At 38.5% G+C, this 26,280-nt stretch overlaps 1 protein-coding gene across 6 annotated transcripts in view; it reads left to right on the top strand.

Moving 5' to 3' along the window:
• Window positions 1–503: 503 nt before the first annotated feature.
• LEKR1 (leucine, glutamate and lysine rich 1) overlaps window positions 504–26,280 on the top strand; it is a 226,432-nt gene continuing 200,655 nt past the window's right edge. For 3 of the 6 annotated variants that reach the window (XM_031663631.1, XM_031663630.1, XM_031663627.1), the window contains exons 1-2: window positions 504–1,466; window positions 4,402–4,474. In XM_031663631.1, coding sequence (XP_031519491.1) covers window positions 4,427–4,474 — 48 coding nt within the window. In that variant the 5' untranslated portion in view covers window positions 504–1,466; window positions 4,402–4,426. Of the gene's footprint in view, window positions 4,475–15,609; window positions 16,763–26,280 lie in introns of those variants that run through there. The other 3 variants (XM_031663628.1, XM_031663632.1, XM_031663629.1) reach the window with 3 other exon arrangements.

Here is a 26,280-nt window from a genome sequence, read left to right as displayed (position 1 = left end):
CGCCTTTGAACTGGATTTTCTCCCATCCTTAAAGCGTTGCTTTTCCTTATCCTATACACAAAGTACTCAATAAATAAAACTAGCCTCAGAACAGAGTGATCTTGCATCAGGCGTGCGAATTTCTGTCCCAGATAGGTACCGGTTTTGGTGCCCTATATCTAAACTTCCATTATTACAAAATGACAGCAGTCTTACCTTCACTATCCCTCAGATAAATATGATGAGGATGAATAGCTCTGAAAGTTATTTGGGCTTCTCATAAGCATGCTGTACTTGACCACTTGGTTGACTGTCCTCCAGGCCTCTTAATCCTTTCCTCTTTGAGGGAGTGGAAACAGAAAATCAAGGGTAGGCACTGGGGCAAAAATATCAGTCAGGTTGCGCGTACAAGATACATCTGCTAGACTTTTTAGTGCCAAGGAACAAGGCACTGCAGTGTTCAGTACTTCCTGGTGTCATTAATCAATAGTTATGAGTAAGCAGTTTGGTGTACTGATACTGCTGTGCGTCATTTAATCATTTATCTAAATCTATAGGTTCAATTAATTTTCTTTGTATTTACTTAACCTTATTTTATTCAATAGCAAACCAGTCTTTCTGCCTGCTAGAGAGCCATGATATTTTCTCTGGTTCTTGGAAGAACTGTACTTGGACCTTATATAATCCTCAGAAAGGCAAGATCTGGACTAGGAATGAGTCACCTGCTAATTATACCAATGGCTGCTCCTTCCTTGACCAGTCACAGAGTATTACCCTATCTCGGTATGCTGCTCTGCTTGTCGCGTAGTAGGTCAATAAATATTTGTTTTGTGAATGAATGTATGAATAAAGGGAAGTTTGTCACGTGTAAGGGTGGGTAGCCTGCGATAAATAAAGTGTAGACTAGGAGGTCTCAAAATACTTTTTGAACTAAGCCCTTAATCTTCACTACTTTGGAGTAGAATGGAAATGTCACCAACGCCTTCCCAATTAATTTGCCCTTGCTGTAATGACTGAAACTAGAACTTCCCTTTACACCCATGACCTCTACAGGCATCTCTTTCCTCCGCTCAAGAACAGTAACTGCTCACTGCTATGTCAGCCACATAGCCCCAGAGCCGGGGTGAGAGGTAGGGCTATAGGCTCCTAACTCCCGGCAGTGCCTCTCTCCAAACCCCCACGAGGGTGGGATAGCTCCCTCCATCTCAGCAGCCGCTAACAAGCACCCGACCCACTCTCGCCCGCCTCACCCCTCGATCCCCTTCCCTCCTTCTCACAACACTCCGCGTAAAACTAGCCCAGCCTTCCCAGCCCCACCACCAGTTTTCCCACTTCCGCCCGGCGCGTGAGGCCCTGGGCGGTGCAGGGGAGCGCTGACGACAGACGTGGGCCGTGACGTCGCCGCGCCCTGACGTCAAGCCGACGGGCGGCGCGGTCGCCCGGGAGACCAGGAAAGCCGTTTCACACCCGTCGTAGTCGAAGTCGAGGTGAGGGACGATGGCTTTCCTCAGCCTGGGATGACCCGGTACACCGGAATGCAGTTCCGGAGTGGAGGCGTGCTCGCACCCGGGGAGAGGACCAGAAAGCTGAGCCGCGGTGCCCCAGCGAGGGCACGAGGTCCCGGGCCTGGACTCCGCCGCCACACTCTTCTGCGGCCCCTTCCTGCTCTCTGCCCGCCCGCGGGTCCCAGGCGCGGTCCGCCTTCCTCCCAGCCCCAGGGAACGCGCGGCTCTGCTTCCTCACCCCCGCACCTTCCTCCTCCTCCTCTTCCGGCCACGGCAGGTCCAGGGGGAACGGGGTTAGAAAGGGACAGATTTGAAAGCCGTTCCAGCAGTTTTGTCTGGCCTTGCGGTTTGTTTCTGTGCGGAAGATCCCGCCGCTTCAGGGAAGTCTTAGGACGTGAACTCCCGCCTTCACCTGCCCCTGACCTGCTCGTAGTGGTGTGATTCACGCCAAGGCAATGGTTCTTTACGTAAGGGCTTGCTGAACGTGAGTTAATGGCCTAACGTGACACTGGTGTGAGAAACGGAATTGGAAATGAACAAGGACGTGTCTGCATTTTTAAAAATGTCTTTTCGGTGATCTTGTTAGAGAGGAGGTTCACAAACACTCACGTAGCTGCGGCCACTTATCACTGCACCTCTTGCCAAAGTGCAGTCCACACACGTGCAATGAGAAAAATTAAAGGGACTTGTTTGATAACACACGCAAAACTATGTAAGACCAAATTTTAAAAATTTACAAATTTTCCCTGTTGCCAAAAGGGAAAGAGACCCTTCTTCTTTCTCGAGAAACTTAGTATTTGTGAATTCTTCCTCAATTTAATATGTATGAAAATCTTTTTTAAAACCTAGGAATGCTTTTCTTGAGGACCTGGAAGCCATTTCTTTTAAAATGTAAACATCAAGGAAGATAGGGCCCCAATCTCCTTGTCGCTTTGGGAGTTTAACCTACCTGCATTATTCCTAATTGTAAACACCTGCTTTGTTATAGCGCTATGCATTCCTTAGGAAAGCCGTTAGCTAACACAGGTGGTTACCCCAATTACCAGATGAATTAAAGAAGAAATATAAAAGAATGTATAGAACACTATGTTAAGCCCTCTTCCATGAGGACACATTACCAATTTCCTTGAGAATGTGTGTGACGGATTATATCTCCTTGACTGTAGTAAGAAGAGTGGGATTTCCTTCTCTCTTTGTAACCTCATTAGCAGATTAGCTGTGATGTACATCAAAGTCTAGTTAAATGCCTAATTACTAATAAAATTGTCTTTCTGCATTGTAGAGCATTTTCTGAGTTGGCAGGATATTTTACTTTTAATTTCCCCCCAATAATCAGAACCTGCCAGTTCCTCCCCTTCTTATGCTAAGGCCATAAAGTTGGAATAGATTCACAATGAGGGCACTACACAAAAACTGTTCTACTGGTGCTTTGCTTCTACTGTCATTTAGATCCGTGCTCTCAGATAGTTTTATGGGTGAAATTTTAAAAGGATGTTTAGATGGTGATTTTTTGGAAAATTCTCCCAATAGAGTTGAAGTTACTGTTTTATTTTACTGATGGCAAATCCACCGTTAAATGACAGAAATGAGAATAATGAACCTTCTGGGCTCTTGCCACATGATTATGACAAATCTGCCAAACATCCGATTATGGTTGGACCTATGTTGACATGGTTAATGGTACGTCCGTTGCAGACCTCAGTTAACTTTAAGACACATGTCATATTATGTTTTATGTGGGAAGACATAAAGCTCGTTAGTTTTTGGTTTTAAACAGCACCTCACTGAAATGAGTCTTTGTGCTAACACAAGGAACAAGGAATCTTCTCTTCCATTAGTGGTTGCACCATTTACAAAGATAATGCCACTATAGGACCTCTTGACAACTACAGTTTTCCTGCTGCCTTGCTGTATGGCCAGGGTTGCTGTCTTTGATAGAGTACCTCCAGTCTCTCTTTTCAAAATCCCGCCCTGATTGAATGCGAACAACCTCAGGAAGCCTTCACTAACTCCCACCTCTCATCTGAAACATAAGATATTTTCCTTTCTTGAACTCTTAGACTGCTCTTGTCTATAACTCATGGTCCTCAGGCCTTCTTCCCTGCTATGGAATTGTGCCTGTATCATCTGACTCTGCTGTCACTGCTCTCCCTCTTCTCCTGACTCCTTAGATATGTACAAACAGCCCTCACTCGTGAGGGAAGGATTTAAAAAGGAAAAAAAAAGGAACCCAAAGTGCTCCTCCGTTTATCCTCTGTAGTTTTATGAAAGTAGTGACTCACTTTTATATTGAATGGCTTTTATTAGAAAAAGAAAATCTGTTAAAAGTAAAATATCTGCATAAAATTATGTAAATGTCCATCTTAGATAAAATTGGCACTTCTTATTTTTTGATCAGTCTTCTGTTCAGTATTTGCATATGATATTTAATCTGGTAACTCTAAATTCTCTCTTTCTGTATTTAATCCAGTATTCATGACACAATTGCTTTTTTCATCTGCTAAACTTAAATGCTGTATTTTCATACTTTTTCTGGCAGCATTTCAGAAAAATGCTTGATTTTTAAAATATACTGAAATGTGTATTTAAAATTTTAGTCATTATGTATTTGAAAAACAATTAGTAGTAAATCACAGCAGGAATTACTATTAGACTATAAAGTTCTAACAAAAGAGAAAATATTCTTTCTAACTTAGCAGTCTCTATAGTTCTCTCCTGTTCTATTGGCCCAATAACTAATGGAGAAAACCCTAATTGTAACATTCAGCTGATGAAATAAGCATCTGTTGAAACAGTTATCACCATTCATCCCCAAATACTCCCAAGAATTTATAAAGCATCTTAGTTTGAATGTTCTCTACATTATTTCTGTTTGACTGTTGCCATCAGTGTTCTTAGATTTCTTTTTGCTTCAAAGCTCTCTCACCATATTTTGGGAAGTTATGGACCGTCACATTCCCGTGCATGCTTTGCCTGAAGAAATCCAAAAGGTATGCTATTATATTGTGTTGCTACAGCCTAACAGTGGGAACATTTAGTAGTTAGATAATTCTGAAACCTAGAGGAGTGAATTCATTAATTTTGGTCATAGGATCTGAATGAATTGGTGGAGTGGGAGAGGGAATAATTATTATCATAATGAGCAGAATTGTGGAATTCAATTCAGTATAAATAATTTTGTTACTATGAAAGAAAACATATATCTAATTCCAACACAGTATTTGACCAGGTGGTTGTGGAGCCCTAGTGAAAAGCAGGCATCAGAAACGTCCATGTGTGTTTCAGTGGAGCTGGATTTCTAAGCCTCTATTATGGTTTCACCAACATTAATTCTCAGTATTTACTGTGTGCCAAGCACTGTTTTAAGCCCTTTTTATGCAGTTGACCCTTGAACAACATGGAATTAAATTGTGTGGGTCCACTTATATGTGGGTTTTTAAAATAAATATATTGGAAAATGTTTTGAAGATTTGTAATGGTTTGAAAAAACTCACAGGTGAACCAAGTAGCCTAGAAATATTGAAAAAATTAAGAAAAAGGCATGTCATGAATGCATAAAATGTATGTAGACACTAGTCTATTTTATCATTTACTACAATAAAATATGCACAAATCTGTTATAAAAGGGTAAAATTTATCAAAACTTATGTACACAGACAACAGACAACATGGTGCTATTTGCAGTCAAGAGATGTAAATAAACATAATGATGAAGTATTAAATTGTAACTACATAAAATTAACTGTAGTATATACTATACTAATGTAATAATTTTATAGCTACCTCCTGTTGCTTTTGCAGTGAGCCCAATAATTGTGATTATCTCCTTAAAACACTGTGTGATAATCATGGCCATGTGAGCAGTTCTTCCCTTCAGGAAAAAGTGATCTTGAAGTTCTGTTGTATTTTTCATCATATTTAGTGCAATTTCACAAACTTTGGGTAACACCAAAGGACACATTTAGCATGCCACTACCTGATGTTGGAAGTACTTTCAAGAAGCAGAGAAAAGTCATGACATTACAAAGAAAAAGTTGAATCGTTTGATATGTACTGTAGAATGTGGTGTGCAGCTGTGGTTGCCCACTATTTCAAGATAAGTGAATCCAGTGTAAGGACCATTATGTATATCTAAAGGAAATTTATGATGTTGTAGCTACAGCTATGCCAACAGGTGCAAAAACCATGTACTTTTTGCAAAACCCCTTATAACGAAAATCCAGTTTTTATGTGGGTGCAGAATTGCTATAAGAAAGGCATATCTGCAGACTCTAATATGATTTAAGAAAAAACAAAGTCATTCCACATAGTGAGCAGAGAGTGGTGAAAAGTCTGGGATGTTAGTGGTTGGAGGAAATGGGGAGGCTGGAAATGGAGTAGGAAATCTAGGATACAGCCAGGTGTTAGAGGATCTTGGATGCCCTGGGAAGGAGTTTGGATTTTAAGCCACAGAGGAAAAAAAAAAAAATCATTATATGGCAACTTACAAAAAAAGGTGAAAGATCTAAAGCTGGATAATTTAATGCCAGCAAAAGATGGTTTGGTAATTTTTGGAAGAGGTTTGGCTTAAAAAAGAAAAAGTCAGGATAACAGGAGAAGCATCTTTTGCTGACCAAGAGGCAGCAGACAGGTTCCCAGATGTCATTAAGAAAATCATTAAGAAGAAAGGGGGTTTTTGGTTTCTTTTTTATTGCTTTTGTGTTTGTTTTGTTTTTTTGCAGTAAAGAAAGTCTAATTGATATGAGGCCACTGTGGCATGTAATCAAATCAATCTCCAAAAATTAGCAGGCTAGGGATTTTCAAGGATAGTTTGGCAGGTGGACTGGGGCTAGGGTATGGGAGCTGCTGATTGATTGGGGATGCGGTCATAGGGGTGTTGAAAATGGTCCCAGTGTGAAGACGGAGAGTCCAAGTGGGACATCAGTCATTAGAAATACAAAAGCCTGAAGAAACATCTCAAAAGGCCAGTTGTAGGTTCTACAATAGTGATGTTAATTACAGGAGTAATTAGGGAAGTTGCAAATTCATTGGAATAATGGCTCCTAGTCATTTACACCTACATATTAGCAGAATGCAGACCCCTCTAATTCTCTTAACCTGTTGGCTAAAGTTTTACAAAGATGGCTTAGTTTAAGGGATATTATTTAAACTATAAAGTTCTCCCAAAGTTAGATTGGCCCACACCCAGGAATTGTGTATTAGTCTGTTCTCATGCTGCTAATAAAGACACACCTGAGACTAGGTAATTTATAAAGGAAAGAGGTTTAATTGGCTCACAGTTCCACATGGCTGGGGAGGCCTCACGATCATGGCTGAAAAGCAAGGGATGTCTTACATGGCGACAGGCAACAGAGAACTTGTGCAGGGGAACTCCTTTTTATAAAACCATCAGATCTTGTGAGACTTACTCACTATCATGAGAACAGCATGATAAAGGTTCACCCCCATGATTCAGTTATCTCCCACCAGGTCCCACTCATGATGTGGGAATTGTGGGAGCTACAATTCAAGGTGAGATTTGGGTGGGGAACAGCCAAACCATATCAAATGACCAAGAGCAGTTTGGAGGTTAAAGGCAAGACTGAGTTGGTTAGGTCAGAATTTTCTCACTGTTACAATTTTTGCAAAGACAGTTTCAGTCCCCCTCCTTTGGGTTTCATCATACCTTATTTTTAATCTGTGGGTTATGGAAATGGAAAAAGGCTGACCGCCACTGTAACTTCTTCCTGCTCATAGGGGCAGATTTGGAGTAGGAATTGCCCTCAGGGTAAGAGGATTGAAACTGTCTTGTAATTGTTGGTATGTATTCATGTGTGCCAGCTTGAGGTCCCAAGGTCTGCATAACAAAACATTGGTGCTCTTATCCACAACTTTCATACAGCACTTAAGTGAACAGGTGGATGATAAGACAAATAATGAGCCCCAGCATAAGGAGAGAAAGTCCTCACTTCAGGAATCCTTGTAGAACTGACCTGAAGCCTTAAGGGATACAGGTGAATGACCCCAAGACTCAATCAGATATGGGGTCATTAGCAGAGACTCAAACATAGTGGACAAGGCTGGAATCTAATAACAGTTGTACTGTAGTTTTTTTCTGAAACAATTTTTCTCTCTCCAGTTCCCCATTTCTACCAAACACAAATCTTAGTAGGACCAGTTTATTTGCAGAATAAGTTCCAGTCCCATTATATTTGGCCTATTTATTTGCATAAAATGCAGAAAGAATAGTTATTTGCCACATAGATTCTTTTTCTAAAAATAATTGGTTTTGCTGGAATTTACTTCATAAGGAATCTCAGATTAGACCTTTTAAGAGTCTCTAGCCTGGCCAAGGATTCATCTGTGCCTGCAGATACCTGTATGAATTGGGTGAATTTCTCTCTTCTTGAGGTCCCACAATAACTTGGGATTCCTGGGTCTGTCAGAAAGTGACATTCTTTATTTACTACAGGTTAGGAGCCCTGTAAAGGACAACATATGAGACCAGTATTTCCAAGGGGCTGTTATCAGCTCTGTAAGTCAACCTCAGTTACTCAAAGCAGCCTGAAACCATGCCATTTCCAGTCAAAGCCTTGGTAAAATAATCAGTGTCTCCAGTTGTGTCCTGTTACAGAAAGCAAAAGAAAGCAAAACAAAAAGCAGATTCTTACTGAACTTATGCAAAAAACTATGTTGCCATATGCTAAGAATACAATTAGTTTCAAAATTCTGGAGAAATCAGGTAGAGAGAAAGAAATAGCCTCCAAAGTTTGCAGATAGAAATATGCTTCATTCAATTGTTAAAAGGTATAAACAGCTCAAAAGGAAAGTTGTTGTATTTTTTGACCCTGAAAAACAAAAAGGATCAGAAATATTTCAAACAGTCATAGATTATTTCATTATTCTCTTAGTTCAGACCATACAGTTAATTCCTGTTCTGTTTAATATTCATGAACACATCAGCTCTTCTTGAGAGTCCTAGAAGTTTTTCCCTCTATATTAATGGCACAATCTTTAAAGATATCAGAAATGTGCATTCAAGAGCCCCTGTTAGAGTCCCATAGCTGATTATAAAATCACCTTTTGAGAAGGATCAAAGTAAAAATAATTTTGGATGACAAGAGGCTTAAAACAGCTATGGTTTAAGACTCAATTAACAAGGAAATTTGGTTATTTTTGTGGCATACAATTTAGTATAACAATTATTACTGATAACATATACTAAGTCATATTGAAATTATAGGAATCTTGCACAATTCTGGAACACATACCAATAACACTTTCATATAAATACAGCCCAAAGAAAGCAGAATACCAATTCATACTTGACAGTGCTCACTCTATAATTTCAACATGCCAGATAAGCCAGATGTCTCTTTTAGACTTCAGGGGACCTAATATTGAAGAAGTTAATGAAATCAAAAGGACTTAATTTAGAACTTGAAATTTTGATTTTGGAAGGTTTGTCAAATATCAAAGATTTAGAATACTTACTGTTACAAAATAGTATCGTTGGTTATTCATTTAGCAGAAGTGATAACTCAAAAATTTCAAAAGGCAAAAACCTAAACAGCATACCCAATAAAGATAGCATGTGGCTGCCTGAGTCTCTCTCCCCTCTTTTTCCTTTATTTTTATTTATTTATTTATTTTTTGCAGTTTACTTAAAAGGCAAAAACCTTTCATTGTGGCTCAGTATTACAAAAAAACTTTGTTCAAAAGAGGAAAACCAAATTTTACCTTTGTATTGATGTACTATTAATGTTAGGCCCAATTTTCAAATAAAACCTTATAAACAAATCTATACAGTCTTAATCAATTTGACCATAAGGTAAGGTTTTCATAAACCCCCCATAACTTTTTATAATTTATTAAAGAGCAGATCAGTGTTCTAAGAAAACCATTATTCTGACACATGAGTACAGATTCTGGCCTTGTAACAATGTGCTTTTTATTTTAATGTTTTAATTTATAGAAACACTAAATAATCCCCTTCAACTTTTGGCTACATTGCTCACACCCACAGAGCTTCCTTTACAAGATCAATCTTATATAAATCTTTTGTAACTTGCTTAAACCTTCAGTATTGTCATATCTTTTTGGGACAATCCTCAAAAATCTCTAAACTCAACATTATTACTTGCCTTTGAACAAAAGTCATGTTTCCAAGCCAAAAACACGTTCTACTTTCTTTGTATAACTTGTATATAAACTTTCTCTAGTAGTCTCAATGTTACTATGTTAACTTTTAGTGACTTTTATTTCTGGTTAGGAACCTGGTAAGTAAGTAATTTTAACCATGTATCGGATTACAGAGCCTAGGACAAGGACAGAGCTTCAGACAGTGTCTGACTCTTCCTAGCCTAGTCAGAGGACAGGGCTAATTCCATATGTCCCCAGATCTTACCTAGAATCTAATGGCTGAAGAATAGATAAGTCAGTTTTCAAAAATATCTAGAAGTAGTTTATAACCTTAAAACATATAGCAAAGACAGTATTCAGTCTGTCTACTTTAGACCAAATGTCTAAATTTTGAAGATGTTTTTATTTTACCAATAATTTTTAAAACTATATTTAACAAAGATTTCTAAAGTCATCTACACTAAAAGGCATTAAATTTTCTATTTTTCTGACAAAATATTTTATTTTAAGGCTCGTTCTTCCCTAAACCAGTTAATTAGAGCTCTTTTATATAAACATCCCACACACAACACATGTAATTACATGGAAGGAAATGGATCTGGTAGTTGTAAGAATTTTTTGTTTGCCAGTTTTTAAGTTTCTATTTCCTCTTTTAGACTATCAGTTTATTGATTACCTATTCCCTGCCCTAAACAATTGTCAGCTAGGCAACTCTAAACTTGCGTTTCTAAAGGGACAGCTCCTAGGTGAAACAGGATAGAGAACTTATATTTTAAAAGCACAGAGCTGAGACATTAAGCCAAAACATTGTACGATAAGAGTTTCTAATACACACAGGCAGGCACCCTTACCAGTGGGGGTTTTCTTAAAGATGTAAATTTCTAAATTGGATTTGTGGCTTCAGGGTGGAGCCCTTCAAGGAACAGGGCCAAGAAAGCGTACAGCTTCCACGGCCTGGTAGGCAGAGCTGGAAGGTAGAACAGATCCCCAAAAATCAAGGGCTCCATTTTTATGCCTAATCCTGGGTCCCCCAAAAGAGAAACACTATACGACGAGATAGTGATTTTGTGATGTATCTCATTGCAAGGACATTTTCGCTGAGGCTAGTGGGCAACCCAAAGCCAATCAGCTTAATCTGTAATCAGTTCATTCCCCAATCCATACTTTCCAGGTGCCCAAGAACATGGTTGTCTTATTCAGTGTGCAAAGAACTGAGTATCACCCTGTAGTAACTCAATTGTAAGTGTCTGCCATTAGCCATCCCTAAGCTAGGTAAAAGCCATCTCTTACCTAGCTATTACACACCAAGGCTAAAAGTTCTCTCATAAAGCCTCTCTCATAAAGCGATTCCTCCCTCCCTCCCTCCCTCCCTCTCTTCCTCCCTTCCTTCCTTCCTTCCTTCCTTCCTTCCTTCCTTCCTTCCTTCCTTCCTTAAGCCCTCATTTGCTCTTGTCTCCCAGTTTTGATTTTATTTGATTTTATTCTTTTGAGGATGGACCCCACTCCTGTCACTGAGGCTGAGTGCAGGACCCTAACTCCACTGCAACCCCTCACTTCCCCTGGGTTCACAATTCTACCCCAGCCTCCGAGTGGCTGGGATTACAGGCGCAGCTACCATGCCTGGCTGATTTTTGGGGATTTTAGTAGATGGGCTTCACTCATGTTCAAGACTGGCCCTTGAAACTCTGGACTCCCCAGGATGAACTCACCTGCCTTGGCCTCCCAAAGTGCTAGTTTTATAGGCATAAGCCACCAAACCCAGCCAAAGCAAAGTAATTTCTGATACCTTCAAAAGTTAAAAAGGTCGGATAATGTAATGCAAAACAGAGCAGAGTCATACATTTTGAGAAGGATTTGTCTACTTACAATTTCGTGGGTTCCATGAGGAAAACAGGTTTTTCCCCAAATGGGGACTGTGGTACCTCCTCTGTTTTTCCTAAGGAATCCCATGCTGGCAAAAAGAAGTAAATGGAGAAACAATTCAGCCAACCAAAAAGAAAAAAACTTTTTCTCAAAAAAACAAGATCCAAGAAGAGAAAAAGCATAAAGACCTTTAAAATATATGTATGGTGTAGGTATCAACTTTTAATTAAGCCAACTTTTAACCACAGAGCTTCATTAAAGAAATCCTTTTAAATCTTTTGTTACTATACTCTAGCCAGGACAAACATCCTCTGGCTTTTAAGCTTTTTTTTTCCCCTCAGAGGTCTTCTCCTAAGTGAAACCAGTGTCTTAGCTAAGATTATGACTTATCCATGGATGCATGAGATGTCTCCAAAAGAGATGGCAAGCATTTTTACAATATCTAGAATAGCCCCTGAGGTAGCTCAGAGAAAAGAAAATTCAAGACAGGAAATCAGAAGCTGTCCATGGAGAAGAAAAAAATCAATAAATGGCAAAAGTCCCACAAGTATCCAACCAGAAATGACTCATTCTCAAAGCCAGCAATTGAACCCAGACTGCCACTATAAAAAGGTAAAGTCTTAGCTACTGAGCTACAGCATGGGGCAGCTGTCATTGCTCTTCCAGGAAGGAGTGTGGGGCATCATTTTCAAGCTTGTAAAGGATTGTAACTGCTCGAGATAATTTTCTGAAGCTAGTTATGACATTATTCATCCTTTTTAAAATCTTTAATTGTGGAGAATAAAAGATTTCTAAAATTTTTTTTTTTTTTAAATGGTATACTCAGTTTCAGTAGTGACTTAATCTGAGTCTTTTACAAGCCTAGATGTTAATGTTCCAGGATTTTATCATATAAGCAAGAAGTATTCTTAGAGAGGGGATAGATGAGACATCTTCATCATCCCCAAGAATTCACTCTCAGTAATGGCTTAAGATAACAAAAGATGACAAGAGCCCCATAGAACTGCGATCTTTTAAGACAAGACTCACCCAATGGTATGACACATTTGGGATGAAGAGTGTGCTGACTTATCTCGGATACCTGGTCCTCTCGTACTGACATGAACCAAAAAATTCCTGCCCTTTGGATGGTGGAGACTGAGAGTGTACCTCCACATAGTCACAAAGTCAAGCTCCCAAGGACGTAAAACAAGATGAGAGGGAAACCTTGTCCAGATTTTATTTCAGGGACCTGCAGCAAAGTTTGTAACTGACCAGCCCACAGGGCCAACTTGAGCATTGGGCTTATAGGGATCCTAGGCCCTTGTTATATCCTACTGTGCCCCTCTCCATGACAGAAGACACATAAAGATAAAAACTGAGAGGAAAGGAATGAAACAATATGAACGCTCATAGCACAAAGTACACCAGATTTGCTACAACCTCAGACTAATCACCCAAATCTTTTTCCCATTAATCAGACTTTGCAAAGGAGACAGTGATTTTTACCATTGAATCAAAACAGTTTGCACAGAGAGAGGTCAGAAGCCTGACTGATAAGAAATTCTTACCCTTTTGCTGGCATGCCAGCTTTCCAGGTTCCTTTTCTCTCAGCAGCTTTGGTGACCCTGCTTGCTGTACCATAGCTGTGGGGGCCATGCTGCATTACAAAATAAAATCATCTCTTTCTGTTTCATAGAATCATAGTCAAAAACCTCTTGTTTTGCAAGATGTAGCCAAGCTACATGGGGGAACCGAAATGACTTTTTTTTATTCTAGGCAGAGGAAAATACACATGACAAAACAGAGACACCAGTCACCCCGCATAGCATCCAAATGTTGACCTGGCAAGGCTTAAAATTGCCTCTGTTGGCCCGTGTTGTCTTTGATCCACTCAAAGTGCGGTGGGATGTTCTCCAACCAGGAGATTCAATGGGTGATCTTTGAGCAACATGGAAGAGTGGATAGTCACCCTGAATTAGACCTGTTGAACTTTCTTCATGGCTTACAGAATGTGACCAACCAGACAAACTAGTAGAGCCTCCTGGACTTTCATCAGCAATTCTTTCAGGGAATTCTCTCCATATATACAAATACACACAATGAGATAAAGACAAACAAAAAGGCCTTCCAAACCAGGGTTCCTAACCAAAAATTTCCGGAAGTAATTCTTCTGAACTAACCTCTTACTCTCTAACTGGGGAGACATCTCCCCAAACTGAGACTCTTCCTACTATTTTGGGAGAGCCAGCTAATGCCCCCAAAGGAGCCAAACTGAGACCCTTAAAGGAGCAGAACCAAGAACCCCAATGGAGCCAAACCAGTTGGGAGAAGGAAGAAGGTTCTGGCTGTGCTTAGAATACTCAGCAGACCAGTTTAAAGATGTCTTTCTAGGAAGGATGTCTTTCTCCACTGCAATTAGGCCCAAGCACTATGGGTCAACAGGGCCTCACTGAGCAAGGACAACACCAAACATGGCCTTCAGTTCCAGAGAAATAAGCAGCTGCCAGAGCTCACCTCCAATTCTGCCATACTGTTGGGGGCTGACAAACTGCAGGCAGGCACCCACAAAAGCAGATCCCAGACAGACCCCCAAATTTATAATAGCCTGATGGATTCTTCCTGCCTCCCAAACAGATGAAATCAAGCCACTGAGACCATGGCATTGCAGTAGAGAAAGAGTTTAATGGAAATGAGGATGGCCATGCCACACAGAAGATGGAGTTATTACTCACATCAATCTTCTAAACAGGTTTTTAATGCAAATGAAAGTGCCCTATTCTGGAAAAAAATGACACAAAATACATTAGTAAGGAAGAGAAGTGAGCACCAGGATTTAAGGAAGGAAGGGATAGCCAACTCTATTGTTTTGTGCAAGTGTAGTCAGGTTTATGATCAGGACTTCCATTATCTATAAAACTGCTAATCTCCAGCCTTGATGGGAAAAAATAAACATCAGGTGTTAGTCTTTTGGTTGTGCAACACAAAGGCTTGGACAAGGAGATAACTTTTTGTAGACTGATTCCATCAATGCTTTGTCCCTGAAGTTAGGAAGTACTTCAACAGTACTCTATGGAAAGGACTGTCAATGCCATGGAAGAGAACCCTGATAGAACATTACCAAAGTCTTGAAAGATTACACCATTGAAGATGACACCATTATAGAAAAAGCCATGAAAGTCGTCAAGCCTGGAACAAGAAATTCGTTCTAGATCAAACTGACCAGATGTTGTGCATGACTTCAAAGGATTTACAATGGAGCCAATAAAGGAAATTATAAAAGAGATTGTGGATATGGCAAAAAAGGTTAGAGGGTGAAGGAACGGTTTCAAGATACTAATCTTGGAAAAATTCAGGAGCTAATAGACACCACACAAGAGGAATTAGCAGAAGACAACTTGGAGATGATTTTTTTTTTTTTCCTGAATCAGTGCAGATAATGAGAAAGAAGACATAGTAGAGGCAGCGCCAGAAAACAAATTGATGCTAGATAATATGGCAGAAGGGTTTCAGTTATTCAAGACTGCTTCTCACTTCTTTTTTAATATGAACCTTTCTATGATATGGGCACTGAAACTAAAGCAAACATTGGAAGAAGGATTGGCATGATATGGAAACATTTTCAGAGAAATGAAAAAGCAAAAAGTTCGACAGAAGTTATGACATATTTCCTCAAAGTTACTCCAAGCGCGCCTGTCTTTTCTGCCTCCCCTTCCACTTTCTCCACCTGTGTCATCCCTGAGAGGGCAACACCAACCCCTCCTCTTCCTCTTCCTCCTCAGCCTACTCAATGTAAACATGAGAATGAAGACATTTTTGATGATCCACTTCCACTTAATGAAGATTAAGTATATTTTCTGTTTCGTTTTTTTTTTTTTTTGAGACAGAGTCTCACTCTGTCGCCCAGGCTGGAGTGCAGTGGCCGATCTCAGCTCACTGCAAGCTCCGCCTCCCGGGTTCACGCCATTCTCCGACCTCAGCCTCCTGAGTAGCTGGGACTACAGGCGCCCGCCACCTCGCCCGGCTAGTTTTTTGTGTTTTTCTTTTTTAGTAGAGGCAGGGTTTCACCGTGTTAGCCAGGATGGTCTCGATCTCCTGACCTCGTGATCTGCCCGTCTCGGCCTCCCAAAGTGCTGGGATTACAGGCTTGAGCCACCGGGCCCGGCCTGTTTTCTGTTCCTTATGATGATTTTCTTAATAACATTTTCTTTTCTTTAGCTTACTTTATCAAATATGCATTAATTGAATGTTTATATTATCAGCAAGTCTTCCTGTCAACAGTAGGCTATTAGTAGTTAAGTTTTTGGGGAGTCAGAAGTTGTTCTTGGATTTTCAACTATGTGGACGGGAGGTTGGTACCCCTAATGTCTATGTTGTTCAAAATTCAACAATATATCAACTCATTTAATCTAATTAACACTCAGTTCTTTAGTTTTTGTGCTATTCTCTTCCCTTTTAGTTCATATCTGTACTCAGGACAGGGCATTTTTCCCATATTTAGCTTGCAATCCATACATTGTTAATAGTATAATTTTAAAAAAATCTTTTTTTGAAAAAGATTGACTTAAATTGTGAGTTATAACCTCAAACTTTAACTATCATTAATCTTTCAGGTTTTTCAGTAAATCTACAGTTAACTGTTAATTAACAACCAATCTGTTACATTTTGATTAAAATTTGCAGTCAGCTCTCAGATATGCTTTTGTCCATTGTGCAGGTTCCCTTGGGCTGCCTGTTAACATTAATCATGCCATTGATTTAACGTGATGCTTACTGTTGCTGCCTGCCCTTCAGGTTTATGTAAACTGTAACCTCTCAGGAACAGGAAGAGAAGTCCATTTACCATAAAAGACCTTTTAAATCATTACATTCAATTATCTTCACCTTTTAAGTTAGGTGTAAAAGAGTAAGCATAGAGTTCAGCTATACTTGTGCTCACCTGAGAAATAGTGCTTGTATATATTTGAAGACATGAAATATCCTTCCTCTTGCCCTGAACTAAGTTCCTTTCTTGTACTAGCCTAGGTGTGATGGAAATTAAAAGAAACAAAGCAAAACAAACAAAATCTACAAGAAACAATAGCTGCACTTCAGACCCTAATCACCTCTCAGGCAGAGGATGTATAATGACATGAAAAAAAAAAAGCTCTACAAGACAGCGTATGATTTAGTGCCATGTAAGATAGTATCTGCTATGAGAATGAAGAAAGTGGAAAGAGGAATCCCTGCATGGTGGGATGGCCAGAGGGGAAGCTTTATGCTGTAGATGAAACTGGAGTTGCCTCTTGAAGGCCTAGTATTTCCACAGGCAGCAGGTAAGGCATCCTAGGGCAAAGGAACAGAAGCTTTCTGGTGAGAAAAGCTGGCCAAGTTAGAGAATGTTTAACAACTTCAGTGTTTTGAGAACATAAAATATGTGTTTATTTTGATAAGGTTTTTGTGAGAGTTATAGAGTGTTTTCTCTCATGTTTGAAATACTTTACAAGTAAATTGTTTAAAACATACTAAAACCAATCATTTCATAAATCTGCATTTAGAGTCTAAAGCAAGAATAGCAGGCAGCCATCCAGGCAGTGCAGAGAAGTGAGGACACCAGGAGAGGCTCAGCTGCTTAAGGTCCTGAACAAGTGTGCTAGTCTTAGACTTGGTCATGTAAAGTGCAGCTTTGCACTTTTTCAGACCTAAGTTAGATGCATTTATACAACAAGTATTTATTATGCCTCTTATGTGCCAGTCCCTGTTTGGGGTGCTTGATTTTAAAGCAGTCAGAATATGTATATACATCCCAAAGCCTATGAAAGCACTGTCTTTTAGAATAAATGTGTTACATAACTTCTTACCTATATTTGATTTACCTAGATTGTCTGTAATTTAACTTAATTTCCTAATGACTGGGCAGTGTATCTATTTAGTCAACTTGCGTGTATTATTCTATACAGAATAATATTAGAGAGATAGATCGGGGTCCCCAAACCTCTGGCCACTGACTAGTACCAGTCCATAGCCTGTTAGGAACTGGGCAGCATAGCCTGAGGTGAGTGGCAAGCCAGTGAGCATTACCGCCTGAGCTCTGCCTTCTGTCAGATCAGCAGCAGCATTAGATTCTTATAGGAGCAGGAACTGCACATGCGAGGGTTCTAGGTTGTGTGCTCCTTATGAGAATCTAACTAATTCCTGATGATCCGAGGTGAAACAATTTCATTCCAAAATCATCCCCATCCCCCGAATCCATGGAAAAATTATCTTCCACAAAACCAGTCTCTGGTGCCAAAAAAGTTGGGGACCGCTGATTAGATTTATAGCTTATAGTGGTAACAGGAGCCGTTTAGATTAGATCCATTTCACTTCAACGTGAAGAAAACAAAGACTTTTTTTTCATAATGACTTGGAAATGGCTCTCTTTCTTTACTGAAGAAAAAAGGACTTGAGATGGGTGGATCAGTGTGCAGTGACAGGTCTTTCAAAGGCTTTTTTTTTTTTTTTCTTTCTTGTTCTGTTAACTTTTTATGCTGGCTTCTCTTTCTAGAGAAGTCCCTGCTGTTTCCTTTTTTTTCCAGCGTATAGGCAAGGAAGGTGAGTGTAGAAATCAGGGACGAGAGGGTGAGAGCCTTTCCTATTTTTTTCTTTATGTATTTTTGCTATGTGATATGGAAATAGATGGCTGGTAAATTAGAATTTGAAAATGACTATGCCACACTGTACTATTAATACCAAAATGAGTAGTAGAAAAAGGAGAGTTGCAAAAAATGTAAAGGTGATGGGGGAGATGGCTAGCAAAGAAAAAGTGTAGAGAAGAACCGTGATGATAAAAAGCTACAGTTAGAGAATCTGTTGCCTGATTAGAAGGCTAAGATTGTTAAACCGTTTTCCCCTGGTGGCATCTCCTCAGGGAATTTTAGGGAAGAAGGAATAAGATAATCTTGGACTCTCATGTTCGGGTCTTTTTCCTTTTTTATCACAGTTCCTGACTGAGCATAGTATACTTGTCAGACTTGCATCTTCTTCAGTGGCAGAAAATGTAAAAGCGGCCCATGGGCTAGAGAGCAAAATCACATTTGGCTCGTTTTTCTACTGCTGCACTCTGCAGGTTACTTCTGTATGTATTTAGGTCATATCTCTTTTCTTTTCTTTTCTTACCTTTTTCTTTTTCTTTTCTTTTCTTTTTTTTTTTTTTTTTTTTTTTTTTTTTTGGAGTCCTGCTCTGTTGCCCAGGCTGGAGTGCAGTGGCGCGATCTCGGCTCACTGAAAGCTCAGCCTCCTGGGTTCACGCCATTCTCCTGCCTCAACCTCCCGAGTAGCTGGGACTACAGGTGCCCGTCACCACGCCCGGCTAATTTTTTTGTATTTTTGGTAGAGACGGGGTTTCACCGTGTTAGCCAAGATGGTTTCCATCTCCTCACCTTGTGATCCGCCCGCCTTGGCCTCCCAAAGTGCTGGGATTGCAGACGTGAGCCACGGCGCCCGGCTGTATTTAGATCGTATCTCTAAATCTGTTCTCTCTCCAGGCTGAGCTGACTCCTACCTGTCTCTGACCTCAGATAACCAGCAGACTTACTAGCATTTTCATTAAGTATTCTGAAAGCAGAATACACTTGAAATGATAGTACTGTTCTGGGTTTAGGATTTTATTGCCACAATTTAAGACTAAAGCAACACTTATAGATCAGTAAAGTCATGCTATAATTGTATATCTCTTCTCCTCATGAATGTCAATCCACTTTAGAGACATATGGACTCCTCTTTTTAGAAAAGAGCAATGAATAATTTTCCTTTTGCTGTTTTTGCTAGGGGACATATGTGGAAATCAAAACAACAGCAACAAACTAGTGGAAAAATCAGTTAGTTTGCAAGAAGCGAAAACTGATCTTTTGTTTTTTTAAAATGGTGACAGAATGAACACTTGTAATAGGATTTTAGCTTCAGGAAATCTTTATTGCCACAGGGCACAAAAGTAAAAAAAAAGAGACCAGAGTTGTTTATTTTGCAAAACAGAAGTAGTGATACAAGGGCTAGAGAGCGCAGTGTTCTTTCAGGGATAACAATCCCTTTCCCCAGCAGTAACAGCTCATTTTGTCCTGTTTCAGTAAAGTAATTTTAGTACTTTGGAACTTTGAAATTTATTCCGAATAACAGTGTTATATTTCCAAGCACAGATTGTCATTGCCAGAAAAAATAAACTTAATTTCCAGGTTATTTTGGGCCACTGTGGCAAGGTTCAGATTTTGTGTTGAGTTGAAGTGGAAGAAAAGGAAAAAGAATGGTCATACAAATGTTAGACCTAGCATCCTGGGAAAGTTGTGATATATGTGTGTGTGTGTGTGTGTGTGTGTGTGTGTGTGTGTGTACGTTTATGTGTTATGTGTTTTTAAGCAATTGTAGTTTTATTAAAACCTTATGACAAAGGGAATAGGAAGCTGTATAATTTTTGGAGAGACTATTCACTTAATATTGTGACCCAAGGTAGTTCATTAGAAAAAACATTTTCTGCAAAATATTATTATGTATCTTCAAAAATCTGAATTTGTCAATTTGCACTCAAAAATACTTTTGCCAACTGACCATAGAAGGTCATCAAGTTTACTAAGGTGAGGATTCCCAGTGGAAAAATAGGTATTGGAGGAAGTATACTTTGGAAGTATATATAGATAGACATAGGCATATCATTTATAATTTATATAGTATAAAGCCAACATTTCTGATGTTGTTCAATAACATGTCTTTATGGATGAATCTCTGGTAGTTTAGTCCCAGAATAATTTTTTTCTATTTTTGTTATTTTAAAATTAAACTTCTTATTTTGAAATAGTTGTAGATTCACATGCAGGGTAAGAAATAACACCAAGAAATTCCACGTATTCATCATCTAGCTTCCTGCAGTGGAAACATCTGGCAAAACTGAAGTACAGTGTCATAACCGGGATATTGACAATTGATAAACTGATACAATCAAGATACAGAACACTTTCATCACAACAAGGATTCCTCATGTTGTCCTTTTATCACCACATTCACCTTAACTTCCCCAATCTCTTCCTTACTCCCAGTCCATGGCCCTGGCAACCATTGGTCTGGTCTCTAATAATTTTATGTCAAGAATGTTATATAAATGGAACCATGTAGTGTATAATCTTTTGGGATTAGCTTTTTTCAATCTGTAATTTTCTGGAGCTTCATTAGGTTGTGTGTATCAATAGTTTATTCCTTTTTATTGCTGAGTAATATTCCATGGTATGAATGTACCAGTTTGTTTAACTATTTACCTATCTATTGAAGGGCATCTAGGTTTTTTTCCAGTTTTTAGCGCTTTACATATAAAGCTGCTGTAAACATTCGTTTATATGAACATATGTTTTCATTTTCCTGGGATAAATGGCCAAGAGTTCAATTGCTATGTTATATAGTAACTACAGGTTTATTGTTTTTAAAGACACTACTAAACTGTTTTCCAGAGTGGGTATACCATTTTACATTTTTTACCTGCAGTATGTGAGTGATCCAGTTTCTCCACATCTTACCAGCATTTGATGTTGTCAGTGATGTGTAATGAGTGATATCTCATTGTGGTTTTAATTTGCATTTTCCTAATGGCTAATGAAATGATGTTGAATATCTTCTCATGTGCCTATTTGGCATCTGAATATCCTCTTATGTGAAAGGTCTCTTCAAGTCTTTTTGCTCATTTTCTAATTAGACTTTTTTTTTCTGAGTTTTGGAAAAATTTTTTTTTTTTTTTTTTTTGAGACGGAGTCTCGCTCTGTCGCCCAGGCTGGAGTGCAGTGGCGCAGTCTCGGCTCACTGCAAGCTCTGCCTCCCAGGTTAGCGCCATTCTCCTGCCTCAGCGTCCCGTGTTGCTGGGACTACAGGCGCCCGCCACCGCACCTGGCTAGTTTTTTGTATTTTTAGTAGAGATGGGGTTTCACCGTGTTAGCCCTGATGGTCTCGATCTCCTGACCTCGTGATCCGCCCGTCTCGGCCTCCCAAAGTGCTGGGATTACAGGCGTGAGCCACCGCCCCCAGCCGAATTTTGGAAATTCTTTATGTGATCTAGGTACTAGTAAGATATGTGGTTTTCAAATATTTTCTCCTGGTCTGTAGCTTGTCTTTTTATCCTCTTTGCAAGGTCTTTTACAGATCAGAAGTTTTTAAATTTGTTGAAATTGAGGTTATCAGATTTTCCATTTATGAATCATGCTATTGGTATTAAATATAAGAGGTCTTTTCCAGTTTAGATCCTGAAGATTTTCTCCTATTAATTTTCCTAAAAAGATTTCTTCTAATTTTTTCTACTTTTATATTTTATATTTTTGTCCCTACTTGTAGAATATGTGAGGTTTAGGTTGAGGTTCATTTTTTTAAAACAAAATGTATGGATATCCAGTTGTACCAGCACCATTTGTTGAAAAAGCTATCTTTCTTTCATTGAACTGCTTTTGTACCTTTGTCAAAAATCAGTTTGGCATATTTATGGAAGTCGTTTTCTGTTCTGTTCCATTGATCTATGTGTCCTTACTTCTGCCAATACCATACAATCTTGATTACTATAGCAATACAGTATGTCTGGAAATCAGGTAGTGATTCCCCCACTTTATTCTTCTTTTTCAGCATTATTTTAGCTATTCTAATTCCTTTGGCTTTACGTACAAATTTGAGAATAACTCTTTCTACATATAAAATATCTTGCTGAGATTTTGATCGAAATTGGATTATACCAATTTAGGGAAAATTGATATCTTTACTATTTTGAGTCTTCCAAACCATAAATTTAGATCTCCATTTATTTAGATCTTCAATATATTTCATCAGTGTTTTGTAGGTTTCAGCATACAAGTCTTGTACATATTTTGTTATATCTACATCTGAGTATTTAATTTTTTGGAGCAATTATAAATATATATATATGTATTGTATTTTTAATTTCAGTGTCCAGGTGCTCACTGGGTATGTATAGAAATGCAATTGATGGTTTTCTTTGTATCTTGAAACATGCAACCTTGCTGAACTTACTAATTCTAGTTTTATTGTCGATTTCTTGGGATTTTCTATGTAGGTAATTATGCCATCTCAATTAGGGAGAGTTTTATTTTTTTCCTTCTGATATGTATGCCTTTTATTTCCCCTTCTTGCATTATTGCTCTGGGCTAGATATTCTAGCACTATATTGAATAAGTGTAGTGAGGGTGGATATCCTTGCCATTTCCCAACCTTAGGGGAAAAGCACTGAGTCTTTTACTACTAATTGTAATAAAGCTATAGGGTTTTTTTTTTGTAAGTGCCCTTTACTAAATTGATTTTTAAATTAATAAATAAGCAGGCTAACTTAATGATGAGGAAGGGTCCTAATGGCTTTATGAAGTAGTCAGGTGGTCTGTGTGACTAATGAGCTTGAAGTATCTATTGCCCTATCTCAAAAACTTTCTCCTAATCTGAATGAAATTTACTAAACACTTACTGTTTTGAGTAAAGGCATCTTATTGAATGGAAAACCTCTTAGAAGGATTAATATTTCATACTGCTATCACTCTTATCTACAACAAATAGTTTATTTCCTCCTTGTCTGAGCACAAAAAGCATCATATAGGTGGGAGAAGGAGGCACAATTTTGTTTATTTATTTGGAACAAGATCTTTCTGTGTTGTCCAGGCTGGAGTACAGTGGCACCATCTCAGCTCACTGCAGCCTCTGCCTCCTGGGCTCAAGCAGTCCTCCCACCTCAGCCTCCCAAATAGCAGGGACTACAGGCACACACCACCACGCCTGGCTAATTTTTTAAAAAGTTTTTGTAGAAATAAGGTCTCACCATGTTGCCCAGGTTCATCCTGGGCTCAAGCAATCCACCCACCTCGGCCTCCCAAAGCACTGGGATTACAGGTGTAAGCTACCATGCTTGGCCAGGAGGCACGATTTTGAAATAGAGAATGCCACAATTGGGCAGCAGGAAGGTACTAAGTAGTTTTTCTAGTTCAAGCACAGACAGGAGCTCTGAAAAGGATCTGAAGCCTAATTTAACCTTTTAAAAAAATGTCCATTATTTTCATATTAAATAACTGTAATTTTAGAAGTATGAACACTACATTTGAGAAGTTTGTTTCATAATTTATTTTCAAATGGTTCTACGTTTGTTTAATATACTGCATTTGTTACTGTCTCCTCCGAAGTGCATCTTGTAGAACACCAAAACATCCTGTTAATGATAGGCCTTTTGTCAAGAATGACAGCATGTCATTATTTTACTTTCAAAATGAGAGGATGATATAGATATAACACCAAGTTATAAGAATGAAGCACAAATTGTATTTCACAAAAAGCAGATAACTTACTTCATTTGGGAACATAATTACAGTATTTCATATCTTCTCAAGTTTCACAAAAATGCCCTAAGTAATTAGCTCATATAGACACTAATAATTTGAAAGGGTTATTACCTTTTTTTCTATAGCAGTTTTGCTTACAGAATGTTATTTACAATTTAATAGCGTTGAAAAATTTTATGCAATATGCTTATTTAACATTGCTCACGTAATGATTCAGGTAAAGTCAGAAGACGACTCTTGTGGACCTATTATTTTAAAATCACATTGTCTTGTTTTCTGCATCGTAATGAATATCATGTTTTCTCTTTCCTTGCTGAACTTCTAGAAAACCTATTCTCTAAAATGTATTGCTTCACATAAAATACATTTCAGCCTTTTCTCCCTTGACTGCTATGATGAAATAACATTCTAATAGCTTTCACAATGTAAAGTTTATAGCATTTCTATTTCGTTCTTCAGTCTGCAAATCTACTCCACCCATCAAGAGTTTTCTTTAGAATAAAGATAGGATACTTTGTCAGGAACAGGGCAAGAACTGCAATTAATAGGCAAGGATTAATGATGAAAGTGACTTACAGTAAGCAACAATTTTCAAATTGAGAAGAAGAAACCAAAATACAAGATGGACAAAAATTTTGAGAAAATATCCATCTGTTCCTAATTAGTTCAGGTTTATTGACATGGATGGATTATATTTCTGAGGGCCGATAGTGTCTTTGAATAGGATTGCAAAGCCACTCTTGGTTATGTTTGAAGATGTGTAGAGAGTAATAGGATAATGAACAAATGCCATTTCATGTATACAGTGCCCATAAATTACAACCAATTAGCTTAATTTCAATCACAGACAAGATTTAGAATATATTATGAAAAGGTGGTTTGTGAGGATATATTAGACAAAACAATAACCGTTGGGCCAATTTTATGTTCACTGAGAGCAAGCCTGTAGGCTTTGCCATTTCATTTTATGTAGGATTACTAGATCCAGGAACCATATTAGGCATAGAATATATGGACTTTATGAAAACATTTGACAAAGTCTGTCATAATATTCCTGAAGACAATATAAAATAAATATAGGCTGGTAACAAAGATAATTGGATAATTTAATGATCAGATTAAGAGTTGTACCTGAAATGTGCTGAATAATAGAACAGTATCAACCAATGTGATATTACATGCTATGGAGTTCTGTCCTCAACTTAGTCAGTTCAGCATTTTAAAATCAGTGAGTGAGATACATAAAATGACTTATAAGGATCAACTTTGCAAAAGACATGAAGCTTAGAATTTCCTGGATACCAATGGCAATAACTAAGGCAATAACCAAAGGAAATAACTATGTCTAAGACATATATATCTATGTTATATACTCAAATATATGTGAGTCTAAGATAATATATATATTTTTATGTATTTTATATATTTACATTTACATCTGTAGTTTTGTATTTGGATCTGAAAAGCCAAATGCAGACATAATAGAATGGAAAGTTCTGGTTGCAAGGAATAGGGAGCTTAAGGGAGAAAAGGGAAAATAGTAGAGGAAGATTGGGCATGAATTCCAAATGGCAAGTAGGGCAGCCAGGTCTCAAGAGGGACTGAAGTGAGGAACTGGAAGCGTTTGGGGTTCCTTATTTTCTCTGTCTTTCTGGAGCTACAGCGTCCTCATCTCAGCTTGTCTGTGCTCATTCATGTCTCAGATTTTAGTTATATTAGTTAATTTGTATCTTGTACATGACATTTTCTAAGGTGACCTAAGTGCCTGAATCTTCAACAATTACAGGCCCAGTTGGCTCATACCAGCTGGCGCTTGGTCCTTCTGGGTCTGATGTCCAATCCTGTTTCACCAGTCACCATGGCTAGGTTAGATGGGTAGAGGGAGTCTTAGTCACATTGCCAAACATAGCAGCCAGGTCTGTGGAAAGTGGATTATCTAAAATGGAAACATAGATAGAAAGGAAATAATTGGTATATTCAGTATAATGAGACATTGGTTTGCACTGCAGTATTTTTAAGATCAGGGGTTTTATGTAACATAAAGCCAGTTATAGTATATAAAAGCAAAATATAATTGCTAAAAATATGAAAGACCAATGAGATCTAAAGTTTCATTAGAACATATTACAATGATGTTAGTAATGAGATATTAGAATGAGAGAAGTTTGAGTCTTCTCTTATTCTATTTCAGTGAGACCAGCCACACTAAACTATTGCATTCTGGGCACCATACTTTGAAACACATGTAGAATATTGGAAAAAATTTAGAGAAATCTAGAATGAGGAAGAAATTCAACTGAAGGAATTGTAAGTGTTGACCTGAAGAAGAGAAGACATGGAATATTCCTGATAGCTGTCTTCAAATGTTAGAAAGACCTTCGTGTGAAAGAGGCCTGGGGATGTCACACATGGTTTCTAAGAGGACTGGAACTGGTGCACACTTCAGGGAGGCAGATTTGTGATGAGCCTGAGAAAGGATTTCCTGAGAGACAAAACTGGCAGAAGATGGAACAGAATGCTTT

Source organism: Papio anubis, chromosome 2 (genome assembly GCF_008728515.1).
Source record: "Papio anubis isolate 15944 chromosome 2, Panubis1.0, whole genome shotgun sequence".
NCBI classification, from domain to species: Eukaryota; Metazoa; Chordata; class Mammalia; order Primates; family Cercopithecidae; genus Papio; species Papio anubis.
This window is presented reverse-complemented; position numbering and strand designations above follow the sequence as displayed.